The sequence below is a fragment of the Vidua chalybeata genome, chromosome 3 (assembly GCF_026979565.1).
Source record: "Vidua chalybeata isolate OUT-0048 chromosome 3, bVidCha1 merged haplotype, whole genome shotgun sequence".
Taxonomy (NCBI): Eukaryota; Metazoa; Chordata; class Aves; order Passeriformes; family Viduidae; genus Vidua; species Vidua chalybeata.
This window is the reverse complement of record NC_071532.1, coordinates 21,296,995-21,318,404: the sequence shown is the minus strand read 5'-3', so window position 1 is coordinate 21,318,404 and position 21,410 is coordinate 21,296,995. Positions and strand designations below refer to the sequence as shown.

Sequence of the window (21,410 nt, the reverse complement as noted above, 5' to 3'; positions counted from 1 at the left end):
CTCACAAACAATGCACTTGGCTGCCTGGTCTACCCACACTAAGTGAAAGAATATGTACATTTTAATTACCAGTTTATTTCAATGTTGCACAAACACTGTTTCATATTAAATATTTTTACAAACCAATGATATTCAGTAATGAGTGCTTGATATTTTTTCCCTGGCTATTAATGTTTGTAATTAGTATCTTTTAAGAAACCTTGATATTACCTACCAGTCCTACCAGTCTCCTCTAAGTAAGGTCACTGTGGGAGTGGGATGTTATTTCTCCTGTCATTCCCTGACTAATGTTTTCATCATCTGTATAAAATATCTGCTGAGTAAATTTTTCAAGGTGAAATTATATAATATCTCTTGAATTTTTAAAATGCCGCTGGAGAGAAAGACTTTATATCACCCTGTTTCTAAAACCACTTCTGCTTCATATGTTTAGTTGCAAATTTTATAAATTTCTTTAAAATGACATAACTTTGTAAATGTTTTAGGAGCAGTGCAGAAACTGTGCCTCTTGCTCTGTAAATCCATGTTCAGAAGCTCTCGAGTGCGTGTGTAGTAAAGTGACTCGACACCTGAGGTGTTTGGGTGTGGGCACAAGGTGGGACGTTCTCCTGTGCAGCATTCAGTAGTCACTGCTTTGCAGTGGCCTCCTGAACAGACTTGGGGCAGGACAGACATGGCAAGGGCTCTGTGGTTTGAGGGTATTGGAGGCTGTGGCATTGGCTTGTCCTGCAGACAGGGAGGGAGCAGAGTTCAAGAGGAACTGGCAAAGAATGGATGGTGTCACTTCTCTTCTGATGTAGGCCCTACAGCTGTGGCCCATATTAGGACAGGTCTGTCACTGCTTTGGTTTGTGCTAGTGCTGGTTGTGCTGATCCACAGGAGAGCCGCCACCAGCTCTCAGGTGCCTCCTGCTTTCCCTGCAGTTGCAGTGCTGGTGGGGAGCTGAGAAATGACCACTGGGTTGAGCTTGTGTCTGTTTTTGCAAGCATTGGCTCTGGACAGTGTATGGCCTTTTACATATCTGGCCTTTGCAGTTCACTTTTGCATGGTGAGAGGACAAAGGTCGGTGGGTTTCAGCTGCAGATACACTGGCTGTCATGGTGCATATTGTCCTGCTGTCACGCTTATTTTTTTTTCTGGAAACACCTGTGGGGCTGGAATACAGGTAGGAAGGCAAGAAGATGATATCCAGCCTAGGTCCCATATGGTGTTATGCTTGGATTTCCAACACATCCATCATGCTACTAGGAATACCAGCTGCTTTCAGTGCGTTTTGCAAAAGAGAGGAATAAGATGCCACTAAAACCTGAGACACCACTTGTTCTGAACAAATAGGTGTCAGGGAGGTTCATTGTGAGGGATGCTAGTCACCTCATGGCAAGAGAGCACAGCAGTGTGTTTGTTCCTGTACCTCAGGGTTGAATTACATGTCTTTATTTCTTAGAGGCATGAAGTAAAGGTTCGAGCTCTAGGACAAAGTTTATTGATCTCCATCCTTGGTCTGAGACAAGCTTCCTTCTGGCTTTAGGCAAATTGTGCATTTTGAATTTTAAATTAGTAAATGCTTCCTCACTCTTACTGATCATGCCTGATGCTCTACATAAGTAGGAGCAACCTGAAGAATAGAGAGTGTGCTGCTGCTCTTGTTCAGACCACAAGGCGGGTACCCAAGCTTTTCAAGCAGGAGAATTTGCTCCCTGTTCCATTGGTTATGAAACCCCTCTTTGCCTTAAGGTGGGCATGGCTGATGGACATCCATTTTTCCAGGTTCCCTTCCAAGCAAATTCCTAATCAAGCTGTTGAATTCAGTAGCAAAAAGTGGACCTTCAGTTCTGTGGAGGAAGGAGCTGGCAGGTGCAGCCCACTTTGATGTGGTGTCAGGGGGGGGAAAGTGTTGAAGGACAGTGGGAATGTGAAGCTGTGGTGTTGCTGCAGGGGATTGCAGCAGTCACCAGACCGTGTTTGGGTCAGAGTTCTGGTAGGGAGAGCCCCTGGGGGTCAGGAGGAGACACCCAGGACCTGATGGGAATAGCAGTTTGACTTTGCAGGCTTCTGTTGCTGCTTTTCTGTTATATAGAAAGGGCATGACTATTTAACATGAGTTGGAGCAGGAACATTGTGTCTTGGGACTGTGTGGAAGACTTTGGGAGGAAACAGGCATGCAAGGAGAAATTCCAAGATGCTCCTTGAGTTTAAGCATGAGAAAATTTGAGTGGATTAGGGTCAGTAGTGAGAAAGGTTTAAATGTAAGACAAACTGTGGTTTGGGTGGAATGGGCTGGGAGTCTCTGGTAGGGCAACTCCTGTCACCTTCTTACTATCTGAGGTGGCCTTCTGATCACTGCCTCAGACCAGAGCTTTCTTCATTCTCCTTTAAAACATCTGAAATGTGGCAGCCATGAATGTGTGCTGTAAAACAACGTTTGCAGAGCACATCGGATCAAAAGGGCTATGCAGGTTCTAATGTTGAAAAACATCCTCATTAATGGTAACCTAACACCAGAAAGACAGCAAGAGTTTTATGGACTTTCTTTGTAACACGTGCTTGGACCACCCACTGAACAGTGTATTGATCTGCATCCGCCCTTTATATGGTGGAGTCCCAGTTGCTTTCTTGTATGTTCTGGAAGTGGAGAAGACACAAAGCAACCTACTGAGCAGATTACTTTAGCTGATCAAACCTCTCTGAGTGAAGCTGGTCTAAAATGTGAATGTACTGGAGCATAAGCTCTTTATGATCTCTTCTGGCGTACTGGAAGATGATTATATGCAAGGAAAACTACAGCAGAATTTTTGTGTATTGGGAGGGCAGAGTTAAAATAACAAGTGCATTGATAGCTAAGAAAACTGTTTCTTGTGAAGTGCACAGACAGGGCTGCCTCTTGGGCGTGTTTCCTCTGAGTGTGGGAAGAGTGTGTTTGTGTGCGTGTGTGTACACATGTCTGCATGTGGAGGTGGGAATGAAGTTGCTGACTTGTTGCTGACATGGAATGCTTTTCTCCATAGCACTTCTTTGTACATGTCACTGCAATGTTCTGCATGGACTCTAAACAGCATTGTCTAATCAGCCTTTTTTATTTCCTCCTCCTCTCTCCCACTCCTCCAGTCAGCATATGCTGTGTCAGTGCTCAAAGAGTGTGCTAAACTGCGACCTACAGATCCCACCGTTCCTCTTCTGGCTGCCAAGGTCTGCATTGGGTCACTGCACTGGGTAAGCAAGCTGATGCAATTCTTATTATGTAATGGATTAAGTCTTGCAGTGACAGTGCCACAGTGTAGTTCCAGTGGGAAGAAAGGGAATCCCTGCTAAAATCATACACACATATGTGCCCTTTTTAAAAAATGAAAATCCCTGCAAGAAATTTTGTAGTGAGTCATTAAAATGTACTTTGCTGGCACATATAAGAAAGGAGGAGGGGGGAAAGCCATAACAGCCATTCTGAGGACTGCTGCTTCAACTGAGTGTCACATTGAATCAGCCACTCTTGTAGCCCCTGCAGGACACAAGTTAATAGTTGTAAGTGGACTGTTAGATAGTTCAGGTCTGCTGGACAACTCAGTCCTTTGTTCCTGAAGTTGCTGTGTCAGTGTTTTGTGTTCTGGATGTGTTAATGTACGCCCCAGAAGCAGAGTGGGAGTGGAAGTTGTTGCCTGTGAAATTCTGATTATCCAAAGGAGCAGAAACATCTGTCACTCTTCCTCTACTTGGTTCAGTTAACTGAATGGCAGCCTGCTGTTCTCACCTGTCCTCGCCACGAGGTGTCCCTGCAGTCAGTGAAGGATTACAATTGCTGAACAGAAATAAAACAAGATGCAAGAAAACATGAAAGAAAATACCAGAATAATCTGCACAGATCTTGGAGAAAACTTGTAGAAACCAATTTGCTGTTGTTTTGTTCTCTTACCTCACCTGTCCACCTTCTACATCCCTGTCTGATGGAAGCTGCTGTTCAGCTAAACTTGAGGTGTATTAGTTTACACCACTGTCAGGGAGGGTGTCTGGTTATGCATGTTTTTGAATGAGCTATGCTGTTCAAAGTATAATGGTTAAGCTTGTATGTGAGTCAGCAAAAACTGGGCAGCATTTTTTTCTAGGAAAAATCTTCAAGTCTGAGGACCTTCAGGGAATCCTTGCTGAACTGCCTAACCTACTTCTGCTCTACATTTGGAGCAATTTAACTCTCTTGTACCCACAGTTCAGTCTCTAAATTTTGAAGGCTGAAAGTAATTCAGTAATATATAAAAACATTCACAGTGAATGTTATTTTTAAAAATAAAGTAAAATAAGGGGGTCTTTTTGATTCTTAGAGATGTTAAAACAGTGTGACAGTGAGGCATTACAGCTGTGTTGAATGCTGTTCTTAGTATGTTTGATGAAGTTTTCAACGCACAGCTAGCATATAAAAATACCTCGTTACTTTGAAAAGACAGTGAGACTGTAATTCAATTCCAGCTTGGGCAATCCAGTATGTGCAGACTTCTCATACATGACAGAGCTGATAAAACAACTGGCTAATCCTAAAAAGTAGGAAAGGCAGGGGAAGAAGGGAAAAATGAGCTGGTTTTGATTATTTCAAAACAAGGGTTTTTTTTCTTCAATGTACTGTTTTTTTATTGTTGAAATGCTTTTCAGTGTTATTCAGTCAGACCCTGGCTCAAAACTGGGGGTATTATGAAATAAAATCACGATTTCACAAGAGGGCAATTTTACTGCAGTTATCTAGAGCACAGCCTTATGAACTAAAACCAAATTAAAAATATTCCCTCTCACGTTCCTTTCAGTAAGTGGCCTATGCTTTACCCTCTTAGCAAACTTGATGATGGTATGGAAGAGTTTTAATTAAGGGGAGTCTGAGGGAAATCAGATCATCTTTTAAAAGAACTGAAATGATAGGTTTCCACATCTCCTAGTCAAAGGGGTGCTTCTGATATTACTGGCAGACTCCTGTGCCTAATAAAGACCTTCCTGCTTAGCAGAGCTGTTTTTCTAAATGTCATCCTTACAGTAATTATTTGCATTTAAATTACATGGCAATCAAATCAGAATTGAATAATTTAAACTGGAAGTGAACAGGCTGATCAATGCCAGTATAAATAGAAAGGAAGATAGACATGGGACAGGAACAGTCTAATGGACAAATATTAGCAGTTACAAATATTCAAATACGTCTTCCTTTTCAGAACATATAAAATATGATTAATTTTTCAATTAGGAAATATATCTGTGTACTTGATTGCTGGCTAGTCAGGAAAAGGGTGAAATCAGATCACCATTTATCCAAATGAAACAGCTAATTTATATCCTGCATCTGTCTACTGTGTGGTGCAGTATTGTAGCCAATTTGCTTATAGCCCATGGGCAAGCAGTACTTTAGTCTTCTTTCAGCTACTAGCAATAAAAAAAGAAACCAAAATACAACATTTATGCAGACGGATAATTACAGAATGTCATGAGAAGCACAGAACAGTTTCTTTCATGATTAATCTAGTGATCATATAAGTCATTTTGCTGGCTTTGTACATGGTGTCTCAGCACACTTAAAGAGCAGGGAAAACAGAAAATTAATTGAAATGTACTATAGTGATTTACAACATTGAGGATGCTCTGATCACATCTATGAAATACTCTCAGTGCAAAACAAATCAAAGTGAAAACATGGATGCATTCATACAGTGCCATGCAAATCAATGTATAGCAGAGCCTGATGCAGAAAAGAGCTGAGCCTCCCCCAGCTTCTGTTGTGGCAGTATGACTAGGTCATTAACTGATATAAGTTGGCAGTACTCTACTGGCATGTTAGGGGCACCTTGCTGGCTTACATCAGGAGATGATCTGCCCCATCAACTGCTAGCTTTTAGGATTGGGCCTGCAGTAAACAACTGAGTGGTATAAGTAGTGTTTTGGATACCTTTTTCAGAATTAGAGGTATTCAAAAACAAAAATTAAAAAAATACAGTGTAAACAATAAATTAATACTTCATTAATTGTAATGCTTAAGCCAATAGACTTGGAGGACCAGAAAAGCTTCAAAACCAATGCACATATGTAAACCACATTTGTATGGTCATGATGCAGTCAGACCTGTACAGCAAAGTTGGAACTCCTATATTGCATCTAAACAATTACGCAGGTGTTTTAAATGTTTTTGTAGTAGGCTCAGAATTACTTTTGAGGCAATGTGCTGCTAAGCCTTCCAGCTTGCTGGGGTTTCAGCACAGCAGTTTGCTGAACTTGCATGTGGATGATTCTATCAAGTGAACACAAAGCCCATTTGTGTTTAGCCAGCTGTCTTTTAGCTTTCCAGAATGCACTGTGAAGTCTTCGACTATTGTAAGTCAGAGTATTGTTTTAAATTTCCAGAGAAGAGTTGAGGTAGCTTGCACTGAAAGATGTCCATACTGAGGTTGCTTTGCCTTGCTCCACTGTAAATTCAGAGTTGTGCTCACTAAAAGGCTTGCTGCAATTTCCTCTTTCACTCAGCCTTCCCTGGCATGGTCTCAGCTGAATGCTCACTTGCCTATTTTGGCAATGACTTTGAGTTGCAGTATGAGTTGTTGTTTTAAATAGTTTAATAGTACAGTTCTGTTAATTTCACTACTAATCTAGGTTCTCCAGGATGCTGTTTGGCAGGTGTTGTGAAAATACTAAAAATGGAACTTCTTCCTACAGAGAAGCATTAAATACTGAATTTCTCCATTTTAGGAGCCTTGTTTGAGGTATTTAGGCATACCCTGATGCTTTCTTTTGCCTTTTACTCCATTGATTTCAATGGAGGCTTGTTGAAAATATTGTAAATACACATAGAGCAAAATGAACTGTAGTCCTAGGATAGGCTTGAATCTTCTAGAACTCTGCTCTGACATAAAGCAGGAAGACATCAGGCATGTCTATGATTTTCATTGCTCCACAGTTGATATAATAGCAATAGAGATGGTGTGCTAAACTCGTGTAGCATCAGATGATGCCAGTATTATCAGCTAATACAAGCTTTTCAAAGGACTTTGTCCCATGGCAAAAGCTGCAGCACAGGATGGTGCTGTACTTCATATTTCCCTCATTTCTTTGAACTAATATGCACAGCAAAGTGCTCTACTGCAGCACTTTTCTGGGAAGACAGAGATCATGCCATCAGTTGGGGAAAGGGAGAAGAGGTGGTGTTGAGCCAGGGCAGATTGTGCATGGAGTCATAAAAACAGAGTGGGACATGCCATGAGGTCAGGACGTCAGGTTGTGTGTGTGTGTGTGTGTGTGTGTGTGTGTCAGGGGGGTTGGCAAGATGTAGATTTAGAGCTGCATACTTCTGAGGCAACAGCTTACCATTCATTACTTTCAAAGAGCACTTAATCAGAGAGTGCTTCTCTCCCCTTCTGACTGTTGTTGACCCTGCCACTGTAGATGATAAATGCTGCGCATGTGCTGGTACTCAGTCACTTAGGAGCCCTGGAGTCACCTGGAAATGCTTAGGTCGCAGTGCAGTATGAATAATATTGAAGATGAAATCTAGTCCCATTACTGGAGTTACTCTGCCTGCTGAGACATCCGAGAGGATTGGCATCACCAGAGTGAGAGGCTGCTGAGACAGCAGGGAAGGGCAAGGAGCTACTAGGTATTTCTTCTGTCTTTTAAAATACATTCTTGATTACATCACCACTGCTGTTCTGGGACAATCCCATGGGTTTTAGACATTAAAAATGACCTATAATTTTGTTTTCAATACATTGCTTTTGTGAACAAACTACTCTAGCTACAGTGGAGGAAAGGCCTGAGTATTCCTAAGTGCTGGGGGCTGAGTTTACATAGACTAAATTGGTGGGCTTAACAATGGTGACACAGAGAGCAAATGCTGACTGGACCAGCAATAGAAAGCACAGGATTTTTTTTTTCTGACATGCATAACATGATTGACTTTGTGTGCTGTAAACAGCTGTGGGACAAAACCTTTTCATTAGACTATGCCTTATAGACCATTTTCTTCCTATGCATTTTTCTTCTTATCATTCTCATTTCACTATATTTTTATTCTTCTCTTTGAATTAGTCTCTATAGCTACAACCCAGGGTAATGAAAATGCTAAGAAGAAGTGGACTCAACTAGTTAACATCTGTATAATTTTGTATACATACCGATTCTGTAGGATTTTGATCTCTTAAGTGCTTGGGTATTGTTCAATGTCACGGGTGTCCAGATTTACCTGCTTCATCAACCTTGTCTGCTGTCCTAAGTCCAGTGTCATTTGATGTATTTCCTGCCTGTTCCTTGGTGTGCTTCTCTTTTTTGGCACAATAAAATGCTGTTTTCATCCTGCTGTACATCATTGATTTGTTTGTCCTTAGTTACTCTAAATGTGTGCTAGTGAGAAGTGCAATTTCTACTTAGTCCTGCAAGCTGTTGATTCAGTGGGGTAGGGCTTGAGCTTTTCTAAAAACAATCTGGGTGGCAGTTGGACACCAGCTGGGTGGCATTAGGCCAGGGGACAGCACCTGCTGTTCTCCGCTCCCTTGTCAGTAAGCCTCCAGGCTTGGCTTGAGCACACACCAAAACCTGTGGCCAAGTAACAGTGGTAGCTGGAAAAACCACTCTCTGTACCAGGGGAAACATCCCTCAGGATAGCACAGCTAGCAACTGTTCTTTTTCTATCAAATATGAAGGAGAAAGTGAAAGGGGGAAAAAAGCCCAACCAACCCCAGAGCATTGCCATCTCATTGGTATCAGTTCACAGTTTGGCAGCCTGTCTCTCTCCAGATGCCAGGTGTTTGCTTTCTGGTGTGATAGAGGGGTTGCTTAGCTAGTGGTTCCAGGTGCCTCCTGACACTTTATATAGCTGGAGTTCAAAATGCAGAAAGTTCTTCTTAGATTGTTTTTCCGCCGTGCTTTCTTTCTTCCATGCAGGTCTTGGAGACAGGGAACTTCTCCCTGCAACCTGAAATGCTGCCTTTCTCTTCACCAGCTTTTCATGCAAAGTATGTAGAAAAAGGTTAGAACAGTAAGGGCCAGATTGGAGGGAGGGCTTTGAGACTTTGTTTTTTGTTGCTTCTAAGAGAATAAAATGGTAGGCCTTCCCTCCTCGCTTTCTCATCTCCACAATACAGACTGAAGACACCCTGTATCCTTAAGGACCTCCACAGACACAGCTTTACTGGCAGATCACAGCTCAGGCTCGCTTCTGGTCCCTCACTCAGGTGTATGGAAAGTGGGCTTTTATCCAGACTGCAGTCTGGTGGTCCTTGCAGTTTGTTTGGTTACCCCAGGTGTGTCCCAAGGAGGCTATTCCTGTTTCAGGTAGTAGTTTCCTGAGTCACAGTTGACTAGGCCACCTGCAAGATTGATGCACTGGACAGTTGAAACCTCACAGTGGGTGATGTGAGTAAAACGTTTGGCTTTTCACACTTGCCCAGAATGACTGAAGAGTAGGAGAATGGGAGAAGAGGGGGCAGATGGCTGCCACAGCAGGGCTGGCAGGAGAAGTGTCTGAGTGCTGTTAGAAAGAAAAGTGAATGTTCTCATAAACAGAACCAGTTGTGCTGGAGTTTGTGAGACCACTGATTTTCAAAGCAGGTCTGATTTTCAGACCCAGGTTTGCATTCATAAGAATTTTTGTGGCTGGTCAAAGTGCCATTAGTGTTTAGTATGAATAAATGTTCACAAGAATGTGCTAGAAGTGCTGTTTCAGCCACTCTAAAAAGTTATGGTTTTAATTATTCATTCATTAGATTCATCTGATACTGACAGATGGCGCTGGGTAACTGGCAGGCAGGAAGGCAGAATGGTGCACTACTGATTTATGCAGTATAAGTATTTCCAGTCAGAGACTGGAATTACCATCAGGTGACCATTCAGAGAAACAATGGAGCAAAATCTCCAATTTTACATGTCTTCATTTCAGCTTCAAACTTTTCATTCAATCTTTTTTTTTCCGTACACTACCCACCCCTACTCTTGCTCACGAGTCATTAGAATACCTTGTATAGCTCTTTTCTTCATCTAATGGAGACTTCTTGGATGAAAGTGTGTGTGGGGAGAAGAGGAAAAACAATGAAGAAAGAGAGTGGGAATAGAGCTGTTTATGGTGGCAAAGAGGTGCATAATGAATTTTCAGGCTGCAGAGATTTCATGTCTTACATAAAAGTTCTGAGAGATTAATAATTCAGTTATACTTGTATAGGAGGGGTTTTTGTTGTTCCTTTGTGGTTTTTGCTTTTTGGCTTTTTTCTATGTGGCAAGTCATGGGCCACTTCTTCCATTGTCCTAGGCTCTGGTCCAGAATACATTTCATTGTGTGGCAGGGAAGCTGGTAGGGCTACTGACAGGTTAAGAAATCTCCTGAAACAAATCTCAATCTTCCTGATGTGATCAGAGTTTAAGGGTGTTATCTCAACATGACTGAAGTAGGTGGGACTATTTCCAGTGGTTTTGGTAGGCTTTGGATTATACCCTCAAAGACAGGCCTTGCAGTTTAGTTGGCAAGTCCCAGTGTTCTGCAAGAGGTGTTCCTTTGTCAGTTAGTGGCTTGCACAATCACAGCTGATGGGGCAATGGGCAACAGTAATGCTTTCAGGAAAGGGTTTGATGATAACATGTGTTGGTCATTGGACTGGCTGATCTGAAGTTTCAGAAATTGAGAAATAATTGTTCTACATCTAGTTTGAATTCTGTGGCCTCAGAGAGTTGTGCCAGTGGGAAGAAATCCCAGCTGTGGAGATTGGTTTCTTCACCTGGGCTTTTCAGCCTTTCTTCAGCTTTATGTTAAAAGTAATTTTCTTCTTGTGTTTGATATCATCTAATAAATCCCGGGTTGTTTGTTTATGAAGCTGTTAATTAATGTTGTCACCTGAATGTTTTCAAGTGATGGGACTAGGAGGCCCGTTGGCAGGATGCTACATCAGGTCAAGTAGATTCTGCTCATAGGTAGTGTATTAACAGATCACTGCAGAAGGCAAATTTCTTGTCTGATGGTGCATTTTAACTCCAGTTTGTTATGGGTGAGTCATTTTAGATGTTAAGGATCCGTGAGGTGCTGAAGTCTGACAATGCTGAGTATAAAGAGGGCACACATTCCCAGTACTTGTGTCTAAACTAGCTGATTTCAAACAAAAAAAGTAGTTTCTCAAAATTAAACAACCCCATCCCCTAAAATTAGTTGTGATGTATTTAAAGTTTCCAAAGGGAGGATTTGTCAGATAGTGTAATGGTGTCTGCTTCTTGATTAGGGATGACTGTGATTATGGGTGACAGGATCGGCATACTGTCTTGTACAGAAATGAGATCTTCCTGTAGGCTCTATCTTTCAGGCATTACTTAAAAGTTCTGCCAGTGTCTCTCTAACCTACACCTTTCAAGGTATATACAGTGTACAGGTCTTGGTCTTTTCTACTTAAAATGGGTGAGTGATGTTAATGAGAGTTTAATGTTAGAAATGAGAAACACTCCATTCTGTAATAAAATATTTAACTTATTTTTCTTGTTTTAAATTACCATTAACTCAGATTTTACAGATGCTGATAGATATGTGTTGAAAGGAAGGTTGTGGGAGCAGTCTGTGATGAAGAGACCAGCTTACATATTTCATCATTTTGGAGGCTGATCCTGAGAGATTGAGGCTGCTCTCTCCTCCAATTTCTGTCTGTAATATAAAATGCATTTCAAGGAAATTTTGCCTTTGCAAAAGGTGCAGAAAGTGGTTAGTGCAGCAAGAGCTATCAAGGAAGTGTGTTAGTTCAGATCAAAATTTGTGTCCTGAAATTTCTGTGTCCTTGTGGGAACAGAACTTCATGCAGCAGCAGAGAGCTTTCAGTGAAATTAGTGGTTTCTTGTTTTACTGTTGTGAGGTTTTAAAAGAAAGTAAAATTTGCTAAGGTTTAAAAAAATCAGATAACAAAACTGCATGGTCTTCCTTTGAAGGAAGAAAACTGTTAGACCTTTCAATGCCCAACTAGGATAGCACAGAAGTAGTCCAGCTGGTCCAGCATTTGCATTTAAGGCTGCATGATTGAAGTGTGCCTGAAGGAAATTATAAAATAAGATTATGTCCTTGATTAATTTAAACATCTGGAAAGAGTCTGGGGTGCAAAACCCAAACTTTTCTCAAAACTGTGCAGCATGTGCACCAAGATCTGCTAATCTGAACTTCTACATTCTCCTTTTTATGAGTGTTCACTGGGATCACTGAAAGCCCTTGTGTGAATGGCTCTCAGATCATTTACGGGTAAGCCTAATGGTAAACTTTATTGGAGCAAATATGGAGGAAATGCCTGTAAGTCTCAACCTACCTCTTTTGCAGCTGGAAGAAGGAGAACACTTTGCTAAAATGGTGATAGACCTGGGTGAGGATGCTGGAGAGTCCCTAGCAAAGGGTTACCTGGCACTGGGCCTGACATACAGCCTTCAGGCTACTGATGGTGAGTTACTTGTTCATCAAGTGTGTTATATGGAGAGCATTTGTTCAAAGGCTTCTGGTAATTTATTAGAAAATCTGCCTTCAGTGCTGACTAGACATCAAAAGCAATCAGATCACAAGATAAATGGGAACTGTTCACATGCTCAGAGAACTGTCTTCTCTGGTAATAAAAGTGAAGTTATTAGGTAAAGGAAGAAATGCAGGTCATTACTTAGAGGGTGATAATCTGAGTATAGCTGACAATGCTTGGTATGCTTTACTTGAATATTTGTAATACATTATTTTCACTTAATTTACACAACAAAAAGTTAAACTTTCCATCTCTTTTCATATTTTTGTCACCCACTCATAAATCATAAAGAAATAAAATCCAAGAACTGGAGTCAGAAACGCCTCACTTCAGTTCCTGGCATGATACTGATTCCCCACAGAGATTCAACCTCTCTGTGATATCGTTTCTTTTACTTAGAAGTAAACAAGATAAAAATATCTACCTCCTTGGTACATGTGGATGTTGACTAGAAACAGACCACTGAATGTAAGAAGTATTTTATTTTCACGCTGCTTACTTGGATCTTCGATGAGTGGACAAGGGGCTCCTGCAGATATGGTGCTTTGTAGTTAGAAGGGCTTGAAGTGTTTGGGAGAGTGCTAGCTCTGACCCTCATCAAGCCCACAGGTGGGAACAGTCTTTGTTTATTCTGTGACTTCTAACATACAGAACATATATTTTAACACATTTTCTTTGAATAATGGCTGAGCTGGTGTGTTTCCTAATCATTTTGGCAGTCCTGCCCTCATGCAACCAATGGTTTTTCTGTCATAGAGGTTCCACAAGAAACAAACCAACTTCTTCAGCAAAGAAGCCTGAATCAAAGCTAAAATTATTCTATCATGTTGTCATGGAATATGCAGGCCTTGCAACTTGCACCAGAATTCTGCAAGGCATGTGTGTGAGAAAGTGTTCTTGTGCTCTTCAGTAGCACAAGTTGGTGTAGTTTTTCAGCCAGCCATATCTGATCAGCTGTTCTGAGAACTACTTTTCATCATGGAGGCTGAGGCACTGCAGCTCTCTCCAGTTCTCTATTTCTCTGCCTCAGAGTAGTTCTCCCTAGAAAGTTCATGTCAAAAAGTATGTCCTTCCTAGCCTGAACTTTGTTGTACATATATATTTTTAGTCCACTAGGAATAGAGTTCTGCTTAACAGCCTAGTTTTTAAGGCATTTTGCCTAGACGTTGTTTAAACTGTTATAAAGCTATACAAGATCCCATAGGCTAGTTTCAGGGATAGTAGGTTTTCTGTGTCAGCCCCTTATGATCTCTTTGTAAACTTCAGAGTGAAAAGAAGGTGGTTTCTAAAGAATGGAGAGGCATGTACTGTACTCTAACTCTAAAAATATTTTGGCACAACAAAATGTGAGTTGGAAACTCTTTTTCTGGAAATCTCTTGAGTTTTCAAGAGACTAGTTCAATATTGTGTCCTTTTTAATGTAAAACAAACAAATCTTCCCAACAACTGCCTTGCATTATTTTCAGATTAGCCTCTGATTTATGTTTTGAAAGACCAGAATATATCTGCCTTCTCACCATATCTCTAGCCTTAAAGGCAGCAGGACAAGTTATTCAGTTATTGGAGGGAAGTAGGATGAGTATATTTCCATTTTGCAGATTATATTTTAATAAAATGGATTAAGTCCTTCAAAAGCATACGTATGATGGTCATGAATATGGAACTGTGTTTCTTAGGAAAATGTCAAATTTGCACTAGCAAGACATTTTTCATTAGCATTGTTAAAAAATAGCATATGACAGTGAGGAAACAAAGCTAGAACATGCTGAAAGACAGCAGTTCTGTAATGTAATCATGCCTCATATTGTCAATCTTGTTTATCATTGTATTTATACCAGTTCTTACTGACATATGCAGACAAGTCAAACATCTATGTGTGTATATATATGAGATTCCTGTAACTTTCTAGTTGAGATGACTTTCAGTCAATTAGTATTTTCAATACTAAGTGTTTCAGAGACATTTGACGAATTGCCTTCTAAAGCTTTCAGCCTTCCATCCAAATTAGACTTTCTTATTTAATACAAGATTTTAGTAATTATTTCTCCTTCTGTGTGACAAAGGCACTGAGGAGTTGTATTAAAGCCTTTTCTTTGTGATTTGCAAAAAGCTCCCATAGGAAGTAAGATTTCCTGAAACTTATGCTGGAAAGCTTCCTTATTCTTAATGTTTAATTACATGTTTCTTGAAATAAGTTTCATTGAAGTAGCTGAAAGATGTGTCCTCAGAAGAAGTCATTGGCACTTTTACACTTTTGCCTCAGTCGTAGAAGCCCAAGTCTCCTGTGCATAGTTAATGTCCATTTTCTGCAGATCAGTTTCCAATGGGTCAATGCCAACAGCAAACCATTCCTCTTCTTCTCACACTTTCAGTTTTGACATAAACTGTATTGTCAACTTTTCTTCCATTAGGTCTGGTGAAGAATTCACTGATGACAGGGAAAGGTGAGATGAATTTATGAAAGGCTGAAGAGGAAAGACTAGGTTGAGAATGTATTGTGAAATACAAGTGCTGTTCTTACCTCACATCACCACTTCACAAATTGTGAAATATTTGTAGGTTTAACAGTCCCACTTTTTTTTTTTTCCCCAGGATGGGTGTGCTGTATCTCTGTTTTCATTTAGAATTTTGGTAGAAGGTCATGGATCAGGGACTGAATTAGAAACACATTCTATCAGTGTTTGTGGATTTTACAAACAGTCAGTGTACTGACAACGCTGGTTCATGTTAAGCCCCCCACACATTTGTTCACTAAGAAGTGAATAAATTATTAGAGAACAAACTTACAATCTTTGCTTTTGGAAATAACAGTGCATGCAATCTTTAATAATAATTCTGGGTGCTAAAACTGTATGTTGTGCCATATTAGATGTCTTAACACAAGGGAATAGTTTCTGAAACAGTCATATTTGCAAAAGGGTGCATGCATGTTAGTGTTTTAGTTTGGATCAGAAATTTATTTATGAAGTCCATTTATCTGTCATCCCCACTTCTTAACATTGTGATTCACATAATGGAACAGTTTTGCACATTACAAACAGAATTCTTTCCCACAAAACAAATGTTTTACATAAATAGACCTGACTGTGCTTCAGCTGCTAATGGGTGCTCAATCCATTGGACAAGATTAGAACTAGATTCCTGTCCCCATGTTTGTACAGTTGATTCTGATCCTCAGTACTGTGTTTCGTTCCATGCATTCACTACTCCTACTGTGCTCTAACTGCTTTTACTAAGACAGAACTTGTCCTCCTTTGTTTTCAAATATGATTCCAGAGCTTTGTATTAGGTACCAAAATATTGCTGAAGGTCCTGTTGAATTTTAGTAAGGCTGAAGCTCCTTTGAAAACCTAGAGTGCTTCAGAAAATAAATCTTGGGCTGCTCAAGTGACATTTGCAAAAGTACTGTCTTACAGATTACAGAAACCCCCCCTGTGCCACTCTCCCATTGGTCAGACTGCTTTTGCAGCTTATTTTAATCTAAGTAATAAGTCATATTTTGTTTTAGTTGATGGAACTGCAGCAGCCATGCTCACAGAAAGTAAGGTTGGGTAGGGACTGAAAAAATTCTTTGGTGCCATTGGCCTGGGAGAATGGAGCACAATTTTTAAAAATTTAATCAGACCCACCAGGTTTTGTTTCCTTACTGCCAGCTTTTGTTTGTCTGAAGTGAGAGCTCCTCAGTGATTCAAGTGGGTTGCAGATTTCTTTGAATAGTTCAGGGGTAGGGCATCTGCAACATCTTTGGGCAGTCTGTTTCAGAGACTTGCCACCCTCCCAGTAAAGAATTTCTTCCTGTATATAATCTAAATTTTCCCTCTTCTAGTTTAAAACCATTACCCCTTGTCCTATCATTTTAGGACCTGGTAAAAAATAACTCTCTCTCTTAAAAATCCTCTTAAAGTATTAAGAGGGTGCAGTAAGGCCTCCCTTGACCCTTCTCCAGGTTGAAAAACCCCAATTCTCTCAGCTTTTCTGTGTAGGAGGTGTCTTCCAGCCCTCCAACCATTTTCATGGCCCTTTTTGGATTTGTTCCAATAGAACCATGTCTTATGTTGTGGATGCCAGAGCTGCACATAGCATTCCAACTCTGTGATAGCTGAAGATGCAGTCCATATTGTGGGAGATGGGAGTCACATGCTGTTTCCCAGTAATGCAGAGGCAAAGCTGACTAGTTGTAGGGTAATCACATCATTTCCACAACATATTTTGTGTTCTTTCTAACTACAAGCTGAACATTAGTCAAATATCTTAACAGGTGGAAGCTCGAAGTTCTAGCTTTTCCATTTGGTGTTTGATTTGAGGGACAAATGGTAACATTTCTTTCAGTCTTTCTTATTGTGTGACATCTTCAAAATTGCTCTGTAACTTAAAGAATGGTAGTTTCCATGAGAAAAAGAATGTCAGATTTTTTTTTTCTGTAGGGATGCTTATAGGTATGATCAAATCCTTTCCAATGTCTCCTCAAGTATTTTTGTTTATATCAATCTTGGTTCTTTAATTTTTTTTTCCAAATTTTCTTCCTTTGTTACCTTTATCCAGTATTTTGCAGCCTGATTTAAAGCTACTGTAGGTTTTGTGGCCTAAGCAAGTTCTGATCTTTATGAATAGGAAATCCTGAAGATTGCTGTTCCTCCCAAATGAACCTGGTGTTCTGAAGAGCTGTTGGAAGATGTAGAAATAAAAAAGGTCTGATCACTATAGCTATTGCAGCAAATAATTTGCTTACAAAATTTCACTCACTGGCATATTGCAGAATGCAAAGAAACTGGTTACCTTTGCAGGTCTTGCAGAAGAACACTCTGTTTCTTGTTAACACTCTCTTTTCTTGTTAATAACTTCTAAGAATACTTGAATTTCACTGGGTTTGTTACATTATTATATACTACTTAGTAGCTTTCTATTTTAGAGCATACACTGACTTGATGTATCAAATCAGATACATTCAAGGGTGATGTTTGCTGATGGATTAACTACTCATGATTTCCTTACACTGTTGATCAGTAGCTCTCGATTTCAGGATAGGCAGAACAAGAAACAACTGCTATGCAAAATCTGAAAACCTAAGAACCAGAACAAGACAGCCAGTGCATTTCTAAAAGCCATCACTAGGTTTCCAGATGTTTTGGATCTGAGAAAGCCATGTTCCTTTAAGCTCTTCCTCTGTTCCTGTTGATCTTGATGATGATATCTTATACCCAGGTATAACAAGAGCTTGAGTCTTCTCTTCCTTTTCTGGTTTTAGGTAGGAATTAATTTATGCATTGATACGTGTGTGTAATGGGCAGGATCCATTAGTCAAGCAATTAGAGGCATGGAAGAAGGGCATTAGTGGCTAATGCCACATCTGAAGTAACCTAAAAGTCTGTTGTGGTCTCAAAGATGGTGGTGTATTGTTAAGAGCTGTAAGTTTGGCTGCTGATGTTCCCTGTTCAACCTGCAGCACCATCCTACATGAAGATGGTGGTGGGGGCAGTATGTACCTGAGTCAGAATGTGATGCAGGTTACTGCTTGTAGCATTTGCAGCAGTCTGGCTGAGGATGTGTTACCTTCTTGGTATGTAGTTAGTGTTTGACCCCTTCTCCGAGCCCCCTTCAGTGGCATATGTGAATAAAAAATGCTTCAGTGTTTCAAACAAAGAACTTAAAATAATCTTTAATAAAAATGAATTTGAGAATTCATGTTAAAATGAGTGCATGCACAAACACACAGAGATTTCTATAGTGTTTGTGCTCCCAATTTGAAATACTCTATACATTTATCTAAAACATTGAATTAATGCTTAAATGGCATTGTATCTTGTCCTACAGCTACTCTAAAGAGCACTCAGGACGAATTAAACAAGAAAGCACTTCAGACTTTGGAGAGGTGAGTAAAATTTTGCAGATACTTGCTTTGTGCATGTTTTTCATTAATTCAGAAAATTTTTTATGTTTCTTTTTCCTCTGTGTAAGGCTTCCATGCTGGAAAGTTTGAAAACAGTTTGTTAGATTTCAGCAGTAGTCTGTCAAAACCATTTTTGTGATGGCTAAATGCAGTGATTATTTGATTGAATATCCAAGGTAAGAATACTGTTCTGCCACCTTACAGAAAAAAAAAAATCTTAGCTCCAAATTAGCTGCAGTGAGATCTACAGTTCTGGGATATGCAGCTTCCTCACATGATGCCAGCTGGCAAACATGGAAAACTAATTTTGTCTCAATTCCTGTGTGAAGCAGGCTTAAAATCCTATTTCTGTCATGGTGGGAAAAGTACCTCCACCATCAGGGTGTAGGCAGCTATGGGGTGACCTGGCACCGGTGCACCTAAGGGAGAGAATAATTGCTGTCCTAATGAGTGTTTACTTGAGCTGTTGTTGGAAGAGGAGGTTCCAGAGCTAGCGGTACAAAGTAGGCACCACTCACCTCTCCTTCATCCCTATATTTTTGGGGAAAACTGATACAGTGGCTCCACCCTGGAAGCAACTGTGAATTACACTCTTGTGCAACTACACTTGAGACCTCAAGTACAACTGCTTGATTTAAAACCCTTTTTTGTCCATTCTATGGGGTAGAGAGGTAATGTGTGAGCTTCCTGACCCTGTTATGATTAAATTACACCACCCGAAATACACTGGGTGGTGTTCAGGCAGTTACTTACATTTGTACAATTACATTCACAATTTACAACCTGCTGTAAATGTAGATGCCTACAGACTATAAATAGCAATTAAATGGAAGCTTATGTAGTCTCAATCTTGGGCTGAAGTATCTAATTCTGAGTTTATTGTGGTCATAATTACATAAATGAAGAACACTGGAGATCTCTGGTATGTCAAAGTACAGGTTTAACAGTTTGAACAAAGTTAAAGGATCTTACCCATTTTGCTGATGCTGACCAAGAAGGAGCCCAACATGTTTGTTCTACACTGGTTTTGTAGTGAGTGCAAGAACTGAAACCATAGATAAAATTCTGGGTATTTATTTTATGGAGGTCTAAGAGAGAAAACTTTTAAAAGCCATTTACTCATTCACTATTTTGATGAGTGTACTTTTACTTTTAAGTCACACTAGATTGTGGACTCCAGTGTCACGTATTAACTGCTGACCAATTTTATGGAATTGTGGTGCTTTTAAACTTCCTTTTTTTTTTTTTTTTTTTTTAAATCCTTTGACTTTTCCCATTGGCTGTGACTTGTTTTCATGGTATCTTAACTCTACCTAGGAGGCAGACAAGCTTCTAGCCAAACATCAGTTACTCAAACATCAGCCAACAGGAATGTGACAATGAGCTGCTTACTAGTTTGGTTTCCTTCCTTTTTGTACCTTCCTTGTTTTTTGCCTTTTTTTGAAGAACATATATGATCTCTCAGGCCATGATTTGGCCTGTAGTCATCTTTGCAAGGCGCCTTTTCAGCTGGAAGATAGCACCACATGTTCTCCTAATTCCTTCTGAGGAAAAGGAGCAGTAAAGTAACAATCTTTTGTTTCTTTCCAAAAGCACCATTAATCTCATCTGCTACACTCTGTGAACTTTCCCCTGTTTTTTATTACTGGAGAGGCTGCTGAAGGTTTCACAAGAGACACTTTGTAAAGAGTTGGCTCACCCTGTCTAACACCTGAGGTCATAGCTGGGTTCTAGCTTCTGGAGTTTTGTTGTTTGTCGCAATTTTTTGGGGGTTGGGGATTTTTTTGGTGGGGGAGTTGTGGCTATTTGGGTTTGGGAATCTTTTGTGTTTTTTGAAGTGGAAGGAGAAATTAGTGACTCACCTGTACTAATTGCACATTGATGCCTTTGGCATTGCTTCAGAACACTTGAGTGCCACCTTGAGTTACAGAGTTACAGGACATATTCAGTCCATACTAACTTAATTTGTTCTAGAACCATTAGTTATAAAAATCAGCTTCAAAAATCTTCTTGCTCATAGACCAAGATGGTATTTGAAAATTGCTGTTAAAATGGTGTGTGGTTTGTTTCCTGAAGGAATCCTTTTATTGTAACTTATTAGTAGCAAATCAATAGTTTTGGCATGGGTTTTAACCACCAGTGTTGTCAGCTTGTTGTTTCTCCCTCATAAGGACATTAATTGTGCTCACTTTGGGCCTGGCAATGCAGGTGCACATTTCCCTGGTGTCCTGGAATGCAGCCCAGAAAGAGGTCAGAAATGTTAATTGGCTATGAGGGACTTTCCTTTTCCCCATTTCTCCCATGTGAAATGACTTCCCTGTGCTGCAGAGCTATGAGTGAGCTTTGTGAGTCACAAGGGGAAAATCCACTGGTTCCTGGAGTGGGCTGCCAGGTGGCACGAGCTGCTGCCCCACCTTTCCTCCTAGACTGGGTTCCCCAAGACACTATCCCATCATTGCCTTGGTTAATGGTTTCTCCACAGGCTAGCGAATTCAGACTGCAATTTCGTGCCTAGCATAGTCTGAGAGGGGACAGTTCTGCCCAGGTTGTCCATCCCTGTTCCCTGCCTTGTACAAGAGTTTATTAAGGGCCTGCACAACTGGTTCTAGAGACACTGTAACCTTCTCTAGCCAAGGCTTCACTTCAGTGTAGTGCCTGCTGTGGGCTGGAAGGTAGTATCTCAGAGTCCAAGCTTGACAAGTAAGGGCCTTGGTGGTGGTCCAGGTGCAGCTCCTGTTGTCAAATCATTCCTCCCTCAGTGTCTTCCTTTTCCAAATTAGGAGTTTGCTGTCAAAAATTTAGCTAGATGCTGCAGGCTGGAGAATGCTTTGTATGTTTGAGCACCAGCTTGTGTCATAGATCTTTAGTTCTCTACATGCTGAAAAAAAAAGTGACTACTTTTTCAGTGCTAATCTAATCCTGTCTTAATGTTTGAAAAGTGGCAGTATAGGAACAAGTTAGACAACTATGTCTATCACCTGAATTACTTAAAATAATGCTTTGATAGGTTTGTTATGAGCTACTTTTTCCATATTAGTTATCTAGGTTCCAGTATATTA

General features: G+C 40.3%; 1 protein-coding gene across 3 annotated transcripts in view; it reads left to right on the top strand.

Annotated features, from left to right (window-relative positions):
- The window catches only part of TTC7A (tetratricopeptide repeat domain 7A), a 167,028-nt gene that overhangs the window by 52,135 nt on the left and 93,483 nt on the right, over positions 1–21,410 (top strand). For all 3 annotated transcript variants that reach the window (XM_053937117.1, XM_053937116.1, XM_053937118.1), the window contains 3 exons: positions 3,106–3,210; positions 12,278–12,395; positions 18,276–18,333. In XM_053937117.1, coding sequence (XP_053793092.1) covers positions 3,106–3,210; positions 12,278–12,395; positions 18,276–18,333 — 281 coding nt within the window. The remainder of the gene's footprint in view (positions 1–3,105; positions 3,211–12,277; positions 12,396–18,275; positions 18,334–21,410) is intronic.